Below are 22240 nucleotides of genomic sequence, written 5' to 3' on the forward strand. Positions count from 1 at the left end.
GACACAAATGAACCTATCTATGAAACACAAACAGACTCACAGACATAGAGAACAGACTAGTGGTTGCCAAGGGGGAGGGGGTTGGAGGAGGGATGGAATGGAGGCTGGGGTTAGCAGATGGAAGCTTTTATATAGAATGGATAAGCAACAAGGTCCTCCTGTAGAGCACAGAGAACTATATTCAATATCCTGTGATAAACTATAATAAAAAATAATATTTTAAAAAAGAATGTATATATATGTATAACTGAATCACTTTGCTGTACAGCAGTAATTAACACATTGTAAATCAAATATACTTCAATTAAAAAAAAAACTTATCATTTCAAAACTCAACATGGATGCACCTGTGATGAAACTATCACCATGGTTTAGTGAACATTTCCATCACCCCCAAAAGTATCTTCATGCCCCTTTGTCAGCCTTCGCTCCCTCCCTCCCTTTACTCCCCACCCCAGGCAACCACTGGTCTGCTGTCACCATAGATTAGGTTGCATTTTCTAGAAATTAATATAAATGGAATCATAGAGTGTGTAATTTTTGTTGTCTGGCTTCTTCCATTTGGTAGCAGTTTCGAGGTTTATCCATGTTGTCAAATGTAACCATAGTGGTTTTTTTTTAAAATTAGGATATAATTGACATAAAACATAGTTTTACGTGTACCAGTTCGTTCTTTTCTATTACTTGATAGTATCCAGTGAATGGATAGACCAACATTTTTTTTTAATCACATGTTGATGGGCTTTTGGCTTGTTTCCCATTTTTGGATGATACAAATAAAGCTGCTGTGGACAGTCATATAAGAGTCTTTGAGTAAACATATGTCTTTTAAAAAAATAAATTTATTTTTATTTATTTTTATTTTTTAAAATTTATTTATTTTGGGGTGTGTTGGGTCTTCGTATCTGTGCGAGGGCTTTCTCTAGTTGTGGCGAGCGGGGGCCACTCTTCATCGCGGTGCGCGGGCCTCTCACTATCACGGCCTCTCTTGTTGTGGAGCACAGGCTCCAGACGCGCAGGCTCAGTAGTTGTGGCTCACGGGCCTAGTTACTCCGTGGCATGTGGGATCTTCCCAGGCCAGGGCTCGAACCCGTGTCCCCTGCATTGGCAGGCAGATTCTCAACCACTGCGCCACCAGGGAAGCACAACATATGTCTTTTTAAAAAATATTTATTTATTTGGCTGTGCCAGGTCTTACTTGCAGCACGCGGGATCTTTTTTGCAGCATGCAGGATCTTTAGTTGCAGCATGTGGGATCTAGTTACCTGACCAGGGATGGAACCCCGGCCCCCTGCATTGGGAGCGCAGAGTCTTAGCCACTGGACTACCAGGGAAGTCCCAAACATATGTCTTTTAGAAACTTCGGTAAATATGTAGGAGTGAAAAGCCTGGATCGTATGGTAAGTGTACATTTAACTTTTTAAGAAACTGCCAAACTGTCTTCCAAAGTGGTTGTGTCATTTTCCACTCCCACCAGCAGTCTAAGAGAGTCCCAGTTCCTCCACATCCTCGCCAACACTTGGTGTAGTCAGTCTGTTTAATTTTAGCCATTTTAGTGAATGTGTAGTGGTACATCATTGTGACTTTATTTGCTTTCCCTTAATGACTAATAATGTTGAGTAACTTTTTATGTGCTTACTGCCCATTCTGTCTTCCTCCTGCTGAATTTTCAATCGTGTGAATATAATACTTATTAAAAATCAAATGATCACACCCATTAAGTTGGCTTGTATCAAACAAACAAACCAGAAGATAGCAAGTGTTGACGAGGTTGTAGAGAAATTGCAACACTTGAGCACTGGGAGGAATGTAAAATGGTACAGCTGCTGTGGAAAACAGTATGGCAGTTCCTCAAAAAATTAAACATAGAATTGTGTTCCAGCAATTCCACTTTTGGGTATACACCAAAAAAAAACAAAACAGGGAATCGAACAGATATTTGCACACCATGTTCATAACACCACTATTCACAATAGTCAAGTGTCCATCAGTGGCTGAATGGCTAAACAAAATGTGATATATTCACACAATGAAATATTATTCAGCCCTAAAAAGGAAGGAAATTCTGACACATGCTACACATGGATGAACTAGAGGACATTATGTTAAGTGAAATAAGCCAGTCACAAAAGAACAAATACTGTATGATTCCACTCATTTGAGGTCCTTAGAGTTTCAAATTCATAGAGACAGAAAGTAGAACAGTGGTGGCCAGGGGCTGGGGGAGGGGGAATGGGAAGAGATGTTTAATGAGGACAGAGGTACTGTTTGGAGTGACGAAAAAGTTCTCGAGATGGAGGTAGTGATGGTTGCACAATGATATGAATTTACTTAATGCCACTGAATTGTACACCTAAAAATGGCTAAGATGGTAAATTTTATGTTATATACATTTTACCACAATTTTTAAATGTGATAAACTTTTTTTACTACAAATAGGCAAGCTTAAGTGGTGGTTTCTTTAATAAATTGTACTTGGTACAAATATGTGTGTAATATATATGTATACACATACACATACAATTTAAGTACAGACCTTCCTGACAGTCCAGTAGTTAAGACTCTGCACTTCCAGTGCAGGGGGTACGGGTTTGATCCCTGGTTGGGGAACTAAGACCCCACATACTGCGTGGTTTGGCCAAAAAGTTAAAAAAAGAAAACAACTTAAATACAATGAAACAAATGTATTTATATATGTATATATAAAAAACTTAAGTACACTGGAATACAAAATGTATATGAAATGTGTATATACTATATACAATATGTATACAAATTGTGTATATTTATTAAAAAGAAATGTTATGTACATATTGTATTAGTTTGCATACAGGTTTGGCCACAGTAATTAATAGTGGCTTCATGAGGGCACCTTGTATCCTTCTTCTGATTCCATGCTTGCCTCCACCCTAGCAGGTGGACCCCTCCTCAGAAGCTACCATGTTTTTCTGTGGGTTCTACACATACAGAGGAATCTACATATCTTAAATGTGTGCCAACCACAAGTTCATGGAAGCAGTAACAATGCCATTATGGGAGAAGGAAACACAGAGAGGGCACCAAGCTTGGGGGAGGAGGCTTCCTAAGGCAGGTTACACCTTTTTATAACTAGAATACAGATACCTTTCTTGATTGGGATGCTCCCAGCAGGGATGAATGACACATCAGTGCTGTGTTTCTGACCTGGTAAAGGACACATCTGAAGAAGTTTGACTATGTCAAGTGTTGCTGCAGATGTAGAGCAACTGCAACGCTCATACATTGTTGCTACAGGTGTAGATTGGCACGACCACTTTGGAGAAGCAATTTGACACATACCAGCAACTCCACTCCAGTGTATGAGCATCAGATAAACTCTCGCACAGGTTCCCTGGGAACCCTATGTACAAAAAGGCTCATAGAAGCACTGATCATGATAGCCCTCAAACTGGAAATAGCTGCACTTTCCACCAGCAGGACAATGAATAAATAAATCACGGGGAAGGGCTTCCCTGGTGGCGCAGTGGTTGCGCGTCTGCCTGCCGATGCAGGGGAACCGGGTTCGCGCCCCGGTCTGGGAGGATCCCACATGCCGCGGAGCGGCTGGGCCCGTGAGCCATGGCCGCTGAGCCTGCGCGTCCGGAGCCTGTGCTCCGCAACGGGAGAGGCCGCAGCAGTGAGAGGCCCGCGTACCACACACACACACACACACACACACACACACACACACACAAATTAAATCACGGGGCATTCACTATATGGTAGTGAAAATAAATGCATCCCCAACTACTCACAATATGGATGAATCATAAGAGCTTATTGTCGAGTGAAAAAAGCAAGTCATAGGAGACCCCCACCATTATGAATCCATTTATATAAAAGTACAAAACAGGCAAAACAAATAATATATTATTTAGGGATATAAACATATGAGAATGATAGAACAAAATTCCAGAATATTGTTACCTTGAGGAGGCATAAAGATAATGGGATCTTCAAGGATATTGGTAAAATTTTTATTCTTATACAAGGCATATACGTGTATTTAAAATTATTATTTTGTATATTCAATATTTGATAATTCACATTTATCAACATTTGATAAGAGGACTATGGCAGATTGTAATTTCCAAAGGTGGCCGTAACAATAACTCAAATGCCATGTGCTTTTAAAAAATATATTAAAACTTTACTGCATAGTTATTTAAATTTTGGGACCACATGATTTTCTTACAATATGTCCTTCCATTCCCCCATTAAGAGGTGGATTCTATGTCCTGTCCCCTTGAATCTGGGTGAACCTTTGTGACTAATGCAATCAATAGAGTTTGGTAGATGTTATACAATGCCATTTCTGAGCCTAGATCATGAAAGGTGATACAGATTGCTTCTAGTTCTCTCTCATAGGACTTGCCCTTGGAACCCCTCCACCATGCTGTGAGGAAGCCCAAGACACTTGGACAGACCACTCTGTTCTGTTCTGGCTAACAGACAGCATTTGCTGACAGACAGCATGAGGCATGAGAAAGCCTTCGAGGTGACTCCAGCCCCAGGTACCATCTGACTGCATGAGCGACCTCAGGTGAGAACTGCCCAGCTGAGCCCACCGACGCTTAGGACTGTGAGAGATAATAATACTAAATGATTATTGTAATTTTATGCCACAGTTTTTAGTGTTGTTTATTATACAACAGTGGATAACGGATACAAGGTCTCTTCCATTGGGGTAGGTGGGGCTCTGGAAAGGGGATGAGGGGGACTCCCTGTCTGGTTTCCTGCATCTTGCTTAAGGAAGTCACTGACTTAACTCCCTTCTCGCCTCCACCCCAATATCCAATCCATGAGCATCGCCCCTCAGCTCTGCATATGACCACTTTTCTCTTCCTGCTGCTACTGTCTGAATTCAAGACACCATCACAGCCATAATGACCTTTCCCCCTTTAAAAACTTTTAAACTCTTTAAAAACTTTTTATTTTGAAAAATTTTTTGATTTACAGGTCTGTGCTATGGACTGTACTTGTGTCCCCCTGAAATTCAAATGTTGAAGCCCTAACCCCCCCCCACAATTTGATGGTATTAGGAGTTGGGGCCTCTGGGAGATAATTAGGTTAGGCAGGTGGAGCCTTTATGAATGGGATCAGTGCCCTTATAAGGGAGCTTTCGAGCTCTCTGTCTGCCTCTCTCTCTCCCTCTCTCTCTCTCTCCCTCTCTCTCTCTCTCTCTCTCTCTCTCTCTCTGTCTCTCTCTCTCTGCCATATGAGGTACAGCAAGGAGGCGCTGTCTACAATCCAGGAAGTGGGGCCTCACCAGTCACCAGATTTGCCAGCGCCTTGATCTTGGACTTCTCAGCCTCCAGAACTGTGAGAAATAAATGTTTGCTGTAAATCAACCCAGTCTATAGTATTATTGTTATAGCAGCTCGAACAGACTAACATAATTTGCAGAGGTGGTTGATACAAAGAATTCTTGTTTACCCTTCACCCAACTGCCCCAAATGTTAACATCTTGCCTAGCCATGGCACATTTGTCACAACTAAGAGATTAACCATTGTTGGTATAATACTATTCACTAAACTACAGACTTAATATGAATTTCCCCAAAAAAGGACACTCTGATGTCTTTTTTTGGTTCAGGATCCCATCTAGGACATCACATTTCATTTGGTTATCATGTCTCCTTAGACTCCTCTAAACTGTGCCAGTTTCTTGGTCATGCTTTCTCATGACCTTAACACTTTTGAAGTATACTGGTCAGGACTTTTGTAGAATGTCCTGTCCCTCCATTTGGGACAATCACTTGATGCTTCCTCATTAGATGGAGGTTATGGGTTTTGGAGAGGATGCCAGGGAGGTGCGAGTGTCCTCACATCACATCAAGAGCCCATGACATGCACATGACTTATCACTAGGATGGTAAACTTGATCACTTGACTGAGGTGGTATCTGCCAGGTTTCTTCAGTGCCAGGTTACTTGTCCCCTTTCCATTCTTTCTTCCTTATAAGTGAGTCACTAAATCCAGCCTACACCCAACGAGGGGAATTAAGCTCCACCTCTCGGAGGAAGGCACATCAAATAATTTGTGGACATACATTTAAAAATTGCCAGCACTGAATAAATATTTTAGGAGAGATACCTTTAGGGTAGGCAAAAGTCCTATTTCTCCTTCAAGTTTCATCCATGAATTTTAGCATCCATTGGTAGATCTTGCTTGCTGCAAAGATTACTGTGGTAATTGTGTGATGATGATTTTCTATTTCCCTCCCTCATTCCTTCTACCTTTATTATTTTTATTTATTTATTTGTTTATTTATTTATTTATTTGGCTGCGTCAGGTCTTAGTTGCGGGATCTTTCATTGTGGAGCACAGGTTCTTCGTTGTGGCGTGCGGGCTTCTCTCTAGTTGTGGTGCACAGGCTCTAGAGCATGCAGGTTCAATAGTTGCAGAGCGCGAGGGCTCAGTAGTTGCAGAGTGCGAGGGCTCTCTAGTTAGCAGCACGCGGGATCTTTCATTGTGGAGCACAGGTTCTTCGTTGTGGCGTGCGGGCTTCTCTCTAGTTGTGGTGCACAGGCTCTAGAGCATGCAGGTTCAATAGTTGCAGAGCGCGAGGGCTCAGTAGTTGCAGAGTGCGAGGGCTCTCTAGTTATGGCGCGTGGGCTCTAGACCGGGCAGACTTAGTTGCCCCATAGCATGTCGGATCTTAGTTCCCCCAAGAGGGATCGAACTTGCGTCCCCTGCCTTGGAAGGCAGATTCTTGGCCACTGGACCACCAGGGAAATCCCCTACTTTTATTATTAATCCCTCATCTTCTATAAGGAAGATTGGCCCCTCCCCCCACCAATTATTTATTCAATCATTTATTTATACCAGTATGGACTCATGGGTATTTAGTTCTTTGGATCACAATGATCTTTTAAATTTCATCTCAGATTCCATCATCTTCTATTCAAAACCTTCCAGAGACTTCCTTTTACGCTTAAGAGTGAAATCCAGGTGTCTTTCTTACCTACAAGCCTCATACACTCCTGCTTCCTGGTCCTTGTCTGTTTTCCTTTCTTACTTTCTTCCTTGCTCATTCCTGCTCTCGCCCAACTGGTCTTTTTATGGTCTCTCAATCTTGCCACCCTGAAACCTTTGTTTTTGCTGGAATATTCCTCCTCCTCACCTTCACAGGGCCCCTCACTAACTGCCCTGTTTAAGCAGGCTTCTTCCTTCCTCTCTAATCCTAGCTGGAATTAGATAACATAAATTAATTTCCTTGTTTATTATCTGTCTTGTTTACTGCTGTATCCCCAGCGCTTAGAACATAGTAGGTGCTCAATAAGTGTTTGTTGAATAAATGAATGTGAGAGGCTTGGAAGAATATGAGAGCCAGATCCATTTGATTCTTCTCTAACTATAGTAACAGTTCGCATCTGGGGTATATATGTACCATTCAGGAGCGCTACACTGTAAGGCTCAGTTTCATCATGTGTAAAATGAAGATAATAAAAGGACCCATCTCCAAAACGGTTTTGAAAGTTAAATGAGCTAAAAGCACGGGAAGATGATACTCATAACAGACATTAAACAATTGTTATTACTATCATCTATAAAAGGGGCATAAGAGCGACCAATTACATAGAACCGTAAGCTCAGAACTGTTTCTGGCAAGTGTAAAGTGATATACAAGTGATTAATGTTGTCATTATTACCATCATCATCATCCAGCCAGGCCGCCCCCCAGACCATCTGAAAGATGTTTTAATCGAATTTCTTCATTTTATTTTGCAAATCCTTTCCTTCGGCCCGGCCCGGTGGCCCCGGGATGCTCGCCAGGCCTCCGCTCACCCGGACGGGGCGCGGAGATCCCTGGGCTGGGAATTCTGGCCCTTCTGGACCACAGGCTCCCGTCGCCCCGCCCACAGGCCTGGACCGCCTGGGTCTCCATGGAAACCCACCAGCCACAAGGGGGCGTGACGCCGTGGAGACTGATGGGCGCCTCTGCCTATTGAGTCAAAGTCATCTCGGCAAGGGGCGCAAATGGGGCCTCTGATGGGGGTGTCCTTGCGGGAAGGCGGGAATACGGCGACAGGCCGCGGGGACTGTACCGTCTCTACCAATCAAGGGCCGAGGTGGCTGTGATGGACAGGCGTAGCGGGCAAAGGCCCTGAGTGCGGGCTTTCACCCAACCCGCGGGCGGCAGTGCCGAGAAAGGGCCAATGAAGAGGCGGCGGGGGTGGGGCGAAGAGGCCGGTTGCTCCGGAAGTGGAGGGAGGGGGTGAAAATGGCGCCCAGCTCGAAATCGGAGCGGAACAGCGGGGCCGGGAGCGGCGGCGGCGGCCCCGGGGGCGCCGGGGGGAAGCGGGCAACGGGGCGGCGGCGGGAGCACGTCCTCAAGCAACTGGAGCGGGTCAAGGTGAGGCCTGGAGTCGGGGAGGAGCGCGTCGAAGGGTGGGGAGGAGGGACGAGGGAGGCGGAGGAAGGGAGGGCGTTCGCGGGGTGAGGGGTTGGGGGCGGAGCCCCGGGGGAGGGGGGCTCGGAGGAAAGGGGTTGGGCGGGGCCCCGGGGAGACGGCTTGGATTGGGGGGGGCTGCTGCGGGAGCTTGGATGGAGGGGGCTGGGGGCGGGGTCCCGGGGATGGGGCTTGGATGGAGGGGCTGGGGGCGGGGCCCCGGGAAGGGGGCTTGGATGGAGGGGGCCTTAGAGGCCTCTGGGGGAGTAAGGAGGAAGGGGGCGATCCAGGGTCAGACTCATTTTTCAAAACCCTGCTCCCACGGCCCTTCCGTTATGGAGCCTTACCGCCCCCTTGGCAGAGCCCTTGCTACCGGCTTTGGGATTCCTCCGCCTGGGGTTCCTCTCTCTGTCCAGCTCTGACCACAGGGGAGCTGGGAATTCCTGTAACTGTGTCTGCCTCCTTCATTGAATGGGAGGGAGCTCCCTGGAGAAGGCCTGATCTTCAGCTACCTGAGCAGGGCTCTGTCTCCCCATGAGACTGTAAACTCTCAGTGTGCTGGGATCTTTCCCCCATCAGTTTGGGAGCTCTGGGAGGGCGGACAATCTGCTGTCAGGTCAGCAGCAACTGGGGCAGTCTGTGTCTCCATGGATCGGGAGTAGTGTGCCTTGTCAATTAGGCTGGGAACTCTGTGAGGGCAGGGCTGTGGCTTCTCCTTTTGACTGGAGTTCCTTGGGCAGGGACAGTCTCCACCCTCAGCTTGACTGCTCCCTGGGTTGGGCTGTGGCTCCGCCCTTAGCTTGGAAGCTCCCTGGACAGTGATTGTGTCTCCCCAGCAGCCTGGGCCTCGATGACAGGGCTGTTCCACCCTGAGATCTCCTTGAGGGCTGAGCTGTATCTCTCCCCCATTAGACTGGATAGCAGGGTCCAAGGTGCTCTGATCCCCCAGTGCCCAACTTGTGCCTGCCTGGCCCCCCACATCCGTCCTTGGTGAAGTTTTTGGGATGAGGGAGTCTGTTGGAAGGGGGAATCGGGCAGGAGTTGGAAGGTCACTGGTCAGGTTTACCCTTTTGTCTGCCTCAGCTGGCCCCCGAGGGGCCTGAGCGCCCCGTGTATAGGCTAGTGGGTCGGGAGCAGGTGAGTGTAGTTGGTCAAGCCCCCATCCCAGGCTCCTTAGCGGTTCTCGATGCCCACAGCTCACTGTGCAGCGAGGCAGCCTTCAGGAAGGCAGCTCCGTGGCCCAGTGTGGGCCAGGGGTGACTGGAGGAGGTGATGCCAGTCCTAGTCCTCAAAGGTTGGGGGCTTAGGCAAGAGGAACCCTGAGGCTATGGAGGTGGGAGGATGGCCCGGGTCCCTGGTGGAGAGTCAGGCTCATGCCGTTTGCACCTTCCAGAGCTTGGACCTCCCTGGACCGTTATGGTTGGCAGGGAGTAGGCCTGCATGGCTGGGCTGGACCCCAAAGGTGCTCCTCGGCCTTGGGTGAGGGGACTGGGGGGCTGCAGGCTGTTTCCGCCATGTGGTGCCTCAAGAGCCCTGGCTGCCTCTTCCTCAGATCAGTGGGCAGCTCTCTCCTCGCCTCTTCCGGAAGCTGCCACCCAGGGTCTGCGTCTCTCTCAAGAACATTGTGGATGAAGACTTTCTCTATGCAGGGTGAGGCTGGGGCCAGGCAGGGGGCTGGCTGGGTGGGGCGGCAGGCTGGCCCTGACCTGGTTACTCTGCTCCTCCCCCCATCCGCACAGACACATCTTCCTGGGCTTTTCCAAGTGTGGCCGTTATGTTCTCTCCTACACCAGCAGCAGCGGGGACGATGACTTCTCTTTCTACATCTACCACCTGTACTGGTGGGAGTTCAACGTCCACAGCAAGCTCAAGCTGGTAGGGCCAGGCCTGACGCTGGGCTGCCCCTTCCAACAGCATGACTCCCACCGGTCACGGCACCCCTCTGAGCCTCAGGTTTCACGTCCGCAAAATGAAAACAGTGTACTCGTGGGGCCATTGTTGAGACTCTAAGTGTTAGGTCGAAGTGTAGGGAATTGCCATTTTTAGAGTTGAAAATGGGTAAATGGCAGCGATTTCATATGGTTTGACGGCTCAAGCCAGGAGGGACCCATTAGCTTCGTTAGGACCGAGCAGGCTGCCACACCCAATTTAGCCTTGACCTCGACTCCTCAAATGCCCCACCCCAGGAGGTGAGTGCCATTAACCCCAGTTTACACATGAGCTCAGAGAGGCGAACAGGCTCCAGGGTGGGTTGGGCTTGGAACCGACGTGTCTGGCTGAGCTCTGGCTGAGCTCCCTCCGCTGGGGCAGGGCTCTCCTTGGCCGTGTCCTGTCCTGGGCCCGGCCTCCCTGTGTCCCCCACTTGTGAGGGGAAACACTTGTGAGTCTCCTCATCCTGTCCTCAGGAAGACAGAGGGGTGCTGGTGGGGGCTGTTTGGGGCTCCCTGGCCCGGTACTGCTGGCTGGTGCAGCCTCGGGTGGCCCCCGGGCCCGCTCAGACCCCCGACCCGAACATGCCTCTCAGGTCCGGCAGGTACGGCTCTTCCAGGATGAGGAGATCTACAGTGACCTGTACCTGACCGTGTGCGAGTGGCCCAGTGACGCCTCCAAGGTCATTGTCTTCGGCTTCAAGTGAGACTTAGGGATAGGGGGGTCAGGGGTGGGTGGGGCGGCCGCCTGGGCCAGGCTCTGAGGCTGTGCTGGCCCCCAGCACTCGCTCAGCCAACGGCATGCTCATGAACATGATGATGATGAGCGATGAGAACCACCGGGACATCTACATCAGCACCGTGGCCGTGCCGCCGCCAGGACGCTGTGCCGCCTGCCGGGACGCCAGCCGCGCCCACCCAGGTGAGGGGCCGGGGCCTGGGGCGCAGGCTGCCTGCTTCCCCGCCCTGGGGCCACAGCTGAGCCTGCGTGGCCTGTGTCGCTGCAGGTGACCCGAGCGCGCAGTGCCTGCGGCATGGCTTCATGCTGCACACCAAGTACCAGGTGGTCTACCCCTTCCCCACTTTCCAGCCCGCCTTCCAGCTCAAGAAGGACCAGGTGGTGCTGCTCAACACCAGCTACTCCCTGGTGGCCTGCGCCGTCTCGGTCCACTCAGCAGGTAGGCCCTCAGGTCTGAGGACAGGCCCTTCACGCGTGCGCTGTCAGCCTCGGGGCCCTGTGACTTAATGACTTGGCCAAGCGGCCCTGCGAGCTCGGTGCTGTCACTACCCCGCATCACAGATGAGGAGACCAGGGCCCTGGAGAGGTGAAGTCCCTCATCCAAGGTCACACAGCCAGGAATTGGGAATGTGGTATCCAAACCCAGCCACTCCCCACCCCGGCGCTGTCCACTAGGACTTTCCACGGGGCTGGGATGTTCCAGATCTGCCGTATCTGCTATAGCTGCCACCAGTAGCCACTTGGCCGTGGCTCATGTGACCAAGGAACTGAGTTGTTAAGTTTAATTTTAGTCATGTTAAGTTCAGGTAGTCACGTGTGGTCAGTGGCTACCATGCTGGACAGTGCAGTGCGTTCTTCTCTGCAAAAAGAGAAATGTTGATTAAAAATTTCAGGGAGTGGTTAGTGGACAGACGGCCTTCTTACATCTTTGCTGATCACAGAAATGCCAGTGAAAATCAGGTGATGTCCCCCAGCAGAGTGGCAGATGTTAAAAAGCTGGATAATGCCACTGGCTGGTGGCAGCGTGGGGCCCTGGGGGCTCTCCCGCTCTCCCAGGGCCTTACGGCAACAGAGGTGCCTGTGGCCCAGCAGCGCTGCACCCAGACATGTCTGAAGGTTCGGTGGCGGGAGCCAGGGGCTGCCTGGTGTCCATCGCTGGGGTTTGGGGAGGTAGGACAGGGTGGGCACTTCCCTTGGGTCAGCAGGGAGAGCCCCAACATGCACATCTGTGGAGAGTGTACCTTAAAGACATGTTCAAGTGCAGAAGAAACACAAGAAGATCGATATCACCTGATACTGATACCACTTACATTTAAATTTAAAACGTGTTCCAATTTTGCCAGAATGCAGTCAAATAAAGATGCCCACTGGGAATTCCCTGGTAGTCCAGTGATTAGGACTCCGTGCTTTCACTTAGGACCTGGGTTCAGTCCCTTGTCGGGGAGCTAAGATCCTGCAAGCTGTGTGGTGCAGCCAAAAAAAAAAAAAGTTGCCCACTAACTGCATTTAAAATGGTTGTCCCTGGGGGTGGGAGGGTAATGGACATGAAAAGAGGATCCTATGTATATAACTAAGCCCACAGACCAGCAAGGGGCAGGGTGCTTTGTCCTCAGGCCTGTCCAGGGGCCTCCCACCCCTGCCCTGGCCACCTGTGCTGGCATGGGCAAGGCCCTGCTTCTCGCCAAGCCGTGAGCCCCCAGCAGGCCAGGCCTGGATGGGGCCGCCACCCGCCGCCCCGTTAGGAAGGACCTCATGGGACAGGATTCAGCCCGTGTGCACACAGCCCAGGTGAGGGGCATCGTCATCAGTGTTTAACACTCATCTCACCCTAGGAGGGTATTCACACGGAGGGGAAGTTTTGACTTGAACATTTTCCACTCATTCCCCCTCCCCTGCAGAAGACGTGCCACCACTCTGGCAGACAGGAGTTCGTTGGCGGACTTGTATTATCTCTCAGTGTGACCTTGGACAAGTTTCTCTGAGCCTCAGTCCCGAGTCTGAACTGGAAGGACAGTTCCCCTCTCCAAGGGTTGCTTGAGGGGGGCCCAAATGAAGCAGGGCAGGCAGAGCCCACGGCCTGGCCACGGTGCTGCTCAGTGAATGCGTTGGGTTCTCCACACCGCCGTTCCCCAGAGGGGGATCTGCCTCCCAGGCAGACGGAGCCATAGAGGCCTGGGGTGCGGGCAGGCTGTGCCTGTGCTGGTCTGGCTCACGTTGGGAAGGACAGAGGGCTGTGTAGTAAACTGTCCAACTTAAGTGGCTTTTATCTGGTATGATGATGACATGTCAGCTTACCAAGGGCAGGGATTTTTGTCTGTCTTGCTCACTCCTGTGTCCTCAGTGTGCGGCCCTGGGTTCAGTCCCTTGTCGGGGAGCTAAGATCCTGCAAGCTGTGTGGTGCAGCCAAAAAAAAAAAAAAGTTGCCCACTAACTGCATTTAAAATGGTTGTCCCTGGGGGTGGGAGGGTAATGGACATGAAAAGAGGATCCTATGTATATAACTAAGCCCACAGACCAGCAAGGGGCAGGGTGCTTTGTCCTCAGGCCTGTCCAGGGGCCTCCCACCCCTGCCCTGGCCACCTGTGCTGGCATGGGCAAGGCCCTGCTTCTCGCCAAGCCGTGAGCCCCCAGCAGGCCAGGCCTGGATGGGGCCGCCACCCGCCGCCCCGTTAGGAAGGACCTCATGGGACAGGATTCAGCCCGTGTGCACACAGCCCAGGTGAGGGGCATCGTCATCAGTGTTTAACACTCATCTCACCCTAGGAGGGTATTCACACGGAGGGGAAGTTTTGACTTGAACATTTTCCACTCATTCCCCCTCCCCTGCAGAAGACGTGCCACCACTCTGGCAGACAGGAGTTCGTTGGCAGACTTGTATTATCTCTCAGTGTGACCTTGGACAAGTTTCTCTGAGCCTCAGTCCCGAGTCTGAACTGGAAGGACAGTTCCCCTCTCCAAGGGTTGCTTGAGGGGGGCCCAAATGAAGCAGGGCAGGCAGAGCCCACGGCCTGGCCACGGTGCTGCTCAGTGAATGCGTTGGGTTCTCCACACCGCCGTTCCCCAGAGGGGGATCTGCCTCCCAGTCAGACGGAGTCATAGAGGCCTGGGGTTCGGGCAGTCTGTGCCTGTGCTGGTCTGGCTCACGTTGGGAAGGACAGAGGGCTGTGTAGTAAACTGTCCAACTTAAGTGGCTTTTATCTGGTATGATGATGACATGTCAGCTTACCAAGGGCAGGGATTTTTGTCTGTCTTGCTCACTCCTGTGTCCTCAGTGTGCGGCATACAGCAGATGCTCAAGAGTAAGGTTTGAATGAACATGATTGTGTGTGTGTGTGTGTGAAAGTCCTTTTTCCCTTTTGGGTGTTTCAGACTGATCTCAGAATATGTAAATCTTCTAGAGGGGTCTCGTCATGGTGGATTTCTAAGAACCCCCCAGCATAATGAGGGAGGGAGATCGGAAGAGCATTCTGGACTTGAACTCATCTACTGACCCCTTTCCCACATCCATCACTTTTTATTTTTATGTTCCAGGTGATAGCAGCTTCTGCCAAATCCTGTATGACCACACCACCTACCCCCCGGCCCCTCCCAGCCCCCCTGGGCCCCAGAGCCCAGAGATGCCCCCGGTCCTCCCCCCCCTCTGCCCCGAAGCGGCCCCAGCCCGGCCCTCTGGGGCCCCCGAGCACTCGCCTGCCATCGCCAAAGCCAAGGAGTTTGTGGCTGACATCTTCCGCAGGGCCAAAGAGGCCAAGGGTGGGACCTCGGAGGAAGTCCGGCCACCCCCCTGCCCGGGGCCCTCGAGCAGCCGCTGCCGCCTGCCCTCTGAGCCCTTAGCCCCAGGTGGGGAGGCGGTGCCCCGGGACAGCCCCCTTGCAGCAGAGGTGCCCGCCTCCGAGCCTGGATACGTCAACTACACCAAGCTGTATTATGTGTTGGGGTCCGGTGAGGGGACGGAGCCAGAGGATGGTGAGCGGGGAGCCCACCTGGTGGGGTCCCAGGCGTGGGAGGCTGGCCTGGAGGGGCCTCTAGGCCTCCCACCGCCATCCCTACCCCCACGTCCTGCCCCCTCAGAGTTGGAGGATGACAAGATCTCCCTGCCCTTCGTGGTGACTGATCTCCGCGGCCGCAACCTACGGCCCATGCGGGAGCAGGCTGCCGTCCAGGTTGGTGCTGGCAGCGGGCAGGCCAAGGGGCAGCTCCCGGGGGACCTGCTGGGATGGCAGTTGGCGCAATCCTCCCCCTACCCCTCTGCCCACTGTCCACAGGGTCAGTACCTGACAGTGGAGCAGCTCACACTGGACTTCGAGTATGTCATCAACGAGGTCATCCGCCACGATGCCACTTGGGGTCACCAGTTTTGTTCCTTCAGCGACTATGATATTGTCATCCTGGAGGTGGGCCCAGGTGTCGGGCAGGGCAGGCCCAGGGCCTCCCAGCTCTGGGCAGCACTCTCAGTATGTGTCACCATCCACACCCCGCCCCCCCCCCCAGGTCTGCCCAGAAACCAACCAGGTCCTCATTAACATTGGCCTGCTGCTCCTGGCATTCCCGTCCCCCACCGAGGAGGGCCAGCTCCGGTGAGTGGGCAGGGACCCCACCCTCACACTTGCCCAGCAGGGTCCTGCACTCAAGACCTCTCAGTGGGGGGAAGGGGGGATGTGAGAAGACTACCCCCTGCCCACCAAAACTTGGATTGGCCACTCCATTGCTGCTCCGAAGATAAAGGCCCCTCTGGGTAGCCTGGGTTCAGGCTCAGGGACCCTGTGGTCCCACTCCCTTTCTCCTCTGCTCACCATTCCTCCCCGCTGTAGACCAAAGACCTATCACACCAGCCTCAAGGTGGCATGGGACCTCAACACGGGCATCTTTGTGACAGTCAGCGTGGGCGACCTCACTGAGGTCAAAGGGCAGACCAGGTGAGGCAGGGCCGGGGGGGGGGGGCCAGGGCTGGGGGTGGGTTGGGCCAGGGTGAGGAGAACTGCTCACCCGCTCTCCCTCAGCGTCAGCGTCTGGAGCTCATACCGCAAGAGCTGCGTGGACATGGTCATGAAGTGGCTGGTGCCTGAGAGCAGCGGCCGTTATGTCAACAGGATGACCAACGAGGCGCTGCACAAAGGTGGGCCCCGTGACCTGACGACAGTCCAGGGACCAGGTGAGGCAGGGCCGGGGGGGGGGGTGCCAGGGCTGGGGGTGGGTTGGGCCAGGGTGAGGAGAACTGCTCACCCGCTCTCCCTCAGCGGCAGCGTCTGGAGCTCATACCGCAAGAGCTGCGTGGACATGGTCATGAAGTGGCTGGTGCCTGAGAGCAGCGGCCGTTATGTCAACAGGATGACCAACGAGGCGCTGCACAAAGGTGGGCCCCGTGACCTGACGACAGTCCAGGACTCAGGTCCTTATCCTGGGGCCAGGCCAGGCCCAGAGCACGCACTAATTCCTAAGTGTCGCTGAATGGAGGAGCACATTGGCTGAGCTAGTGGACACAGTGGCACTGGGTGAGGGGAGGGCAGCCCAGGCCAAGGCCAGGGGGCCAGCTCAGGTGTGGCACCTGGGGGCCCCCGGCCAGTCATTCAGTCATTCAGCAGACATTTTATTGAAAGGCTGCGGGCAGGAGGCAGAGATAACTTTGCAGGGTGCCTGCCTTCCGGAACCTTTTGGGCCCATATCAAGTCAGGGAAAGAGGCCTCTCCTACAGCCTGGGTAGGCCAAGGTTCCAAGGCTTTGTCCCCACCCCTCCCTGCAGGGTGCTCACTGAAGGTTCTGGCAGACAGTGAGCGATACACGTGGATTGTGCTGTGAGGGCCCGGCCGCCCTGGACACTGACTCCAACTACCTCCGCGGCCTGGGAGCTGGCCGCCTTCCCGGCAGCCTCTGCCGACCGACCGATGACCGGCACTAGTGTTAGGCTGCGGGAAGGGGGCTGGGCGGGGCAGCCCCTGGTGGCCTGAGAGTCTGGACGCTTCTTATTTATGCCTATTTAAGTTGGAAAGGGGCAGAGGGAGGGAGCCCCCTGCCCCACCAGCCTTGAGCGCCCGCCTTCACCCTAAGCTGGGCATGGGCCCTCGTTCCTCGCGAGTTTGCCCCTTTTCTCGGCTACAGGTGTGGACGTTGCCCCCCTACCCCCACCCCAGGGAGGCCAGCCAGATGGACCCCATACCCCTGCCCTGTCCACCCCCAGCCTCTCCCCTGACCTGAGGTGGTGAACCTCGTGGCCATCACACCTTCCCTTCCCGGCCCTGTTGTTCCTCTTCACATAATAAATGTTTTATTTCTGAACCTCACTGAGTTCCCTTTACTGCCTGCCACTCAGGTGCTCGGGGCCCAGCTGGAGCCCCTAGCCCCAAGGTTCCCACCAAGGCCCGGCAAGTCAGCAGTAGCCAAATATCACAGCGGAATTTATTGTGTTTTAAGAAAGACTACAAAAAGGTAGAAAACAGCTCGGCACACTAGACTACCACACGCGTGGACACTTTCACCACCAGGAGAAGGGAGGCCCCGAGGGGTAAGGAGGGGGAGTCGGCAAGCCACCCCAAAAGCTGTAGCACACGGAGCACACAAAATAGTGATTTTTATACAATAGATCAGGTTTGTCGTTTGTTTTTTCTTTTTTTCGCTTTTTGCCATAAACATCTATCTCACAGGTTGAAAACACTGAGAAAACCGGAACAGATAAGGCCATGATGGTTGGAAAAAAACCCAACAAGTTACCGACTCCGCTCAGGCGGCGCTCACAAATCGCACAATAGTCAGTCATGTGGAGGGCGGGGATCGCACGCATGGAGGAGAAGCACGGTCTCCAGGGAGAGTAGGAGCATAGAGATTCCATTACAAACCAGCGGCGAGGAGGGCCCAGGACTCAGGGTCCAGGATCTGAGCGAGCGGAGCACCCAGCCCTGGCTGGGGCAGGCATGGGCACTTCCGGGCCCGCTGCCCGCAGCAGGTCCCTCCGGGCTTGGCGCCCGGTCCAGCCTGCTGCTCTTTGGAAGCTGGAGGTGGTGCCCCTTCTGCCCTCCCCCTATCCAGGCCGGGCAGTGTCCCCCTCTAGGGCTGCGGGGCAAGGGAGGGCCCAGCTCTGGAGGAGATGCGACACCCACAGCTTTAATTGCACTTATACCAAGGAGTGGGAAGCGGTGGGGCTGCTGGGGGAGGGATCCCGGGGCTGCTGCTGACAGTGGCGGGTCCCCAGGTGATGCCCACCTGCGCCCACCCGGGGCTCAGGGCTGGGCCTAGGACAGGCTGTGCAAAGCCAGCGAGCTGAATAAGTTAACAGTTCCGCAAGGGAGGGGGCCTGCCTGCCTGCCCCCTGGGGGGGTGGGGGTGGGGCTGGGGGAGGGAGATGCTGCGGCCTTTGGGGCCAAGGGGCCAAGCTGGCTGCCCCAGGGGGCACCTGGGCACGTCGGCGGGTTCCTTAAGGCACGTCTTTTGTGTCAGAGTTTGCAGCTGCGGCTCCGCCCGGCCCTGTGATTGTGTCCGCCCCATCCGGGGCAGGGACCCCCTTACCTTCCCTGTCTCGGAGGCCCCGGCCCGGCCCCGGCCCGGCCCCGGCCGAGGCTGGAGCGGTGACAGCGAAGCCACAGAAGCTGTGAGGGACCCTGGCGAGGAGGGGCAGCAGGGTAGGGCGGGCAGGGCGGCAGGGTGGGCGCGGCGGGGCGGGGGGGGGGGGCACGGGCTTAGCTGGAGGGCAGCGCCTGCACGAAGAGGCCGCGTGCGTCTGTCCGCGACAGCTTGGCCGGTGGCTCCAGAGCCTCAGGGCCCAGCGCGGGCGACTCGCCACCGGCCGCGAGCGAGATGTCCTGCGGCAGCTCGTCCTCGCTTTCCTCCTCCTCTTCCTCCTCCTCGTCTGGGGTACACGGACCAGGACTGGCTCAGCGCGGGGCGGCGGCGCCACCAGGCCGCCACATGGCGCCCCAACCGCCGCCTCCTCCACCCCACGCTGCCCCCTGGACTCTGGGCCTCGGTAGGGGCACGATTTACCTACCTTTGTCCGGGTCCAGGGGGTTCAGCGTGGTGGCCAGGTTGGCGAACTGGAAGGAGGGGAGAGGAGAAGGAATGAGGGTCCTGCCTAGGGGCGCCCCGCCCGTGCCCTCAGTGGACCCGCCGTGCGCACCTCGCCCATGACGGCAATGGGGGTCTCGCCCTTGGCCTGGGCCACGCGATGCTCGATCAGGTAGTACATGTACTCATCGTAGAGCAGCCGTATGAGATGGAAGGAGCCGAAGCTGGCGGCGCTGCGCAGAGTCAGGTCCCGGATCACCATGGAGCTGGAGGAGGCGACAGAGAGGAAATCCTCAGGCCGGGACCCGCCCCGCGCCCCTCTTCCCTGCCGTTAGGACCCCAGGCCTGAGCAAGCCCAGCTACCACCGCCCGGCCCCGCACAGGCTTCCCGGTCAGAGAGGGAAGGCGTCCCGCAGAAAGGGAGGAGGGCCCGAGCCCCGCCCACCACCAGCAGGACCCTCGACTTCCTAAAAGGCACCCGAGTCCCCCAGGGGGTGGGGCTTTCTCTGGTCCAGCCAGAGAGAGTGGGGCTGGGGCCCTCATCCAGCCCCACCCTCCTCGAAGAGGCGGGGCCTTCACTGGTCCCACTTTGGCCTGATCCCAAAGCAAAGGAGCCTTCTCTGGGTCCGGCCCTGGCGGGAGGAACGTCCTCCCGCCCAGCCCCTTCCCCGCCCACATCCCGCCCAGCCAGCGCGCACCTGTAGAAGGACCACTTGAGGAGGAAGAGCTTAGCAGCCTTGGGAAAGCCGGCGCTGCCCTGGTAGGGCTTAAGCACTTGGCTCACGACGCCGTCCAGCCAGGCCGCCCACTGCTCCAGTGAGTTCTGCTGCTGCAGAGTCACTTTGAAGTCCTGCTCCAGCCGCTGCACCACGCGGTCCTCGCAGCGGCATACCCACGAGGCCTGCTCCTGGGACACAGCGGGCAGGTGCCCGGGGCTCAACCGCCGCCCCGGGCCCGAACCGCCGGGCCGCCCCGCGCTCGCCTGTCCCGTCCACGCTCACCTGCACGTTGGCGAAGTCCACGCGGTTGAGATCGCTCAGCATCTGGTTGATCTGCGCCGTGTTCTGCAGCACAGCGCGCGCCGCCTGCGCCAGGTGGTTGAGCGACGTGTAGCGCCGCAGGGTCTGCGCGAAGGCGCCGGCCGCTGCCACCTGTGGGGCCCAGGGCTCGTGGCTTCCGCGGAACCCACCCCGCGCAGTCCCCTGCCCCACCCAACGCGACCTCTCTGAGCCTGTTTCTTTCTCCTAAAAGGGAGGAATGTACCTTGTTGCTTTCGTTGGGAGATCAAAGGGTCGGGGTTTTCAAACTTTGGGCGACCACCCACCCAAAGAATGCCTCCAAAAAAAAATCAATGTATTGTATCTGAACAGCATTATTATTCTTCATCAAAGGACACAAGTAAATCTCGGAGGGCACTGCCCAGAAAGGGCACTGCTTCCATAACCTTTGGTTTCATTTTGTTTGTATTGTTATTCCCTTGAATGTCAGCTCCGGGCCCTTGAATGTCAGCTCCGGGAGGGCCGGAGTTTTGTGCATCTTGGTCATTGCCATGCTCCCAGCACTCAGAACCATGCCGAGCACACAGCAGGTGCTCAATAAATGCGTGTGGAATAAATGAATGAATACATAAGTCTTGCCCGTTCTGAAGGGCTCCCCCAGGATCCAGCTTCTACTCTCTCCACAGGCCCCCAACCCCATCCCTGTGTCCAGCGTACCCAGGGGTCATTCTTCAGACATCCCTTTCTGTTTAGCTGTCTTGTTGGCATTTTCAGGACTTTGAAAACAAACTTTTTTTTTCCTCTCTCTTTTCTTTTTTTTCTTTTTGCTCAAGAGTAAGCACACCCCATCTAATTCCTCACATCTTGGTAGTCAGTGAACGTGCAGCATTGACAAAGAGGGCTATTCTGTTTCCTTATAGATGTTTTTGGTTTTTGTTTTTTTTGTGTTTTTTTTTAAGATTTTATCTCTTTCTGAACACCTGAAGCACTTTCTGTTGAAGCTCTCTGAAGAGAACTACTTCAAGTGTGCATTTGGTTTTTATTTTTTTAAGATGCTGTGTTGCATACAAAAATACCACACACAGGTTGTGTTTCAGAAGTGGCCTCCTGAGGAAGCTGGTTTGTAAAGACAACGCCCAAAGCTCACTCTGAGGGGACAGACACGGGGACAAATCTTACCGCCTCTGTCAGGCAGAGGAGACCGAGGCCCCCGGCCCCCCCACAAACTGGAGGGAGGCCCCGGGCTGTGGGCCAAGCTGGCCCCTCAGCACCCCTCATGCCCTCACCTTCACCCGCAGCATCTCCTCGGGTATGTTCACCATGGCGTGGGTGAGCCAGCTCTCCAGGCTCTTGGCAAAGTTCCGGATCGCTTGGGTCAAGGCACCTGTGGGCGGTAGGGGGGCTGGTCAGGACTCAGGGGTGGGGTGGGGTGCGGGGACCGGGGGTCCGTGCACTTACTGGGGATGGGCCGCAGCACATCGGGGATGAGGATCTCCACCAGGCCCTGGTACAGCACATTGTCACAGTGCTTGGTCCACTGGAGCACGGGCTCGAACTTGGAGAGGAGCACCAGGCTGGCCTTGGGCAGCCGCTTCTCGGCCTCATCATGCCTGTGGGCACCCACCCCACCTGGGGGTCACGAGGACACTCCACGGTCCTGTACCCAGGGTCAGAAGGGCACAGCACCCTCACCCCACCCTGGGGTCAGGCAGGTACTCTCTGTCTCTGGAAGACCCCCGGGGTCAGGCTGACACAGACCCCACTGCCCCCAGGGTCAGGCAGAGATCTTAACACCCTGCACACTGGGGCACGGGCATCTACCCACCGCAGGGAGGAAATGGCTTGGTGGGGCACGCCATCCCAAACACCGAGCATCAGACCGGTACCAATGCACACTCTGGAGGCGGGCTCAGAAGGCCGTGCACCCCACAAACTGCAGGGGTAGAGAGGAGCCCCCACTCCTGCATGAAGTCTGAGGTCTGGCCGCCCCAGCCTTGGGGGCTGACTCACATGGTACCCAACCTCCTCCCTTCCTCCCCCCTCCCCCAAAAGCACTCACACAGCCAGCGGCGGTGCCTCGCTGGGCTGGCTCAGGTTGTACCTCCAGAAGGTTTTCCACAGCGTCTCCACCAGGGTGAACTGCAGGTTCACCATGACATCGACGATGGCC

The 22240-nt window shown here is 54.4% G+C and overlaps 2 protein-coding genes across 5 annotated transcripts in view; one reads left to right on the forward strand and one right to left on the reverse strand.

Moving 5' to 3' along the window:
* The first annotated feature begins 8241 nt into the window (after positions 1–8241).
* Positions 8242–17353, forward strand: DCAF15 (DDB1 and CUL4 associated factor 15). Of its 2 annotated transcripts, none has more exons than XM_024133982.3 (13): positions 8242–8377; positions 9966–10063; positions 10153–10288; positions 10938–11044; positions 11124–11263; positions 11349–11519; positions 14612–15046; positions 15152–15243; positions 15346–15474; positions 15572–15657; positions 15892–15996; positions 16318–16433; positions 16821–17353. In XM_024133982.3, the coding sequence occupies exons 1-13, from the start codon at positions 8246–8248 to the stop codon at positions 16874–16876; spliced, it is 1803 nt and encodes a 600-aa protein (XP_023989750.1). In that variant the 5' UTR covers positions 8242–8245; the 3' UTR covers positions 16877–17353. The 2 variants fall into 2 exon arrangements, with proteins under 2 accessions (XP_023989750.1, XP_028341038.1); XM_028485237.2 differs by having other exon boundaries at positions 8246–8377; positions 15110–15243.
* Positions 17354–17459: 106 nt separating this feature from the next.
* RFX1 (regulatory factor X1) overlaps positions 17460–22240 on the reverse strand; it is a 32149-nt gene continuing 27368 nt past the window's right edge. The window contains exons 15-22 of one of the 3 annotated variants that reach the window (XM_024134355.2): positions 22130–22239; positions 21529–21680; positions 21357–21454; positions 20074–20223; positions 19771–19979; positions 19185–19338; positions 19056–19101; positions 17460–18917 (exon numbers count right to left, since the gene is read on the reverse strand). In XM_024134355.2, the coding sequence (XP_023990123.2) occupies positions 18748–18917; positions 19056–19101; positions 19185–19338; positions 19771–19979; positions 20074–20223; positions 21357–21454; positions 21529–21680; positions 22130–22239 (1089 nt within the window). In that variant the 3' untranslated portion in view covers positions 17460–18747. Of the gene's footprint in view, positions 18918–19055; positions 19102–19184; positions 19339–19770; positions 19980–20073; positions 20317–21356; positions 21455–21528; positions 21681–22129; position 22240 lie in introns of all 3 variants that reach the window. The other 2 variants (XM_055082907.1, XM_055082908.1) reach the window with 2 other exon arrangements.

The sequence above is a fragment of the Physeter macrocephalus genome, unplaced genomic scaffold, assembly GCF_002837175.3.
Source record: "Physeter macrocephalus isolate SW-GA unplaced genomic scaffold, ASM283717v5 random_296, whole genome shotgun sequence".
Lineage (NCBI taxonomy): Eukaryota > Metazoa > Chordata > Mammalia > Artiodactyla > Physeteridae > Physeter > Physeter macrocephalus.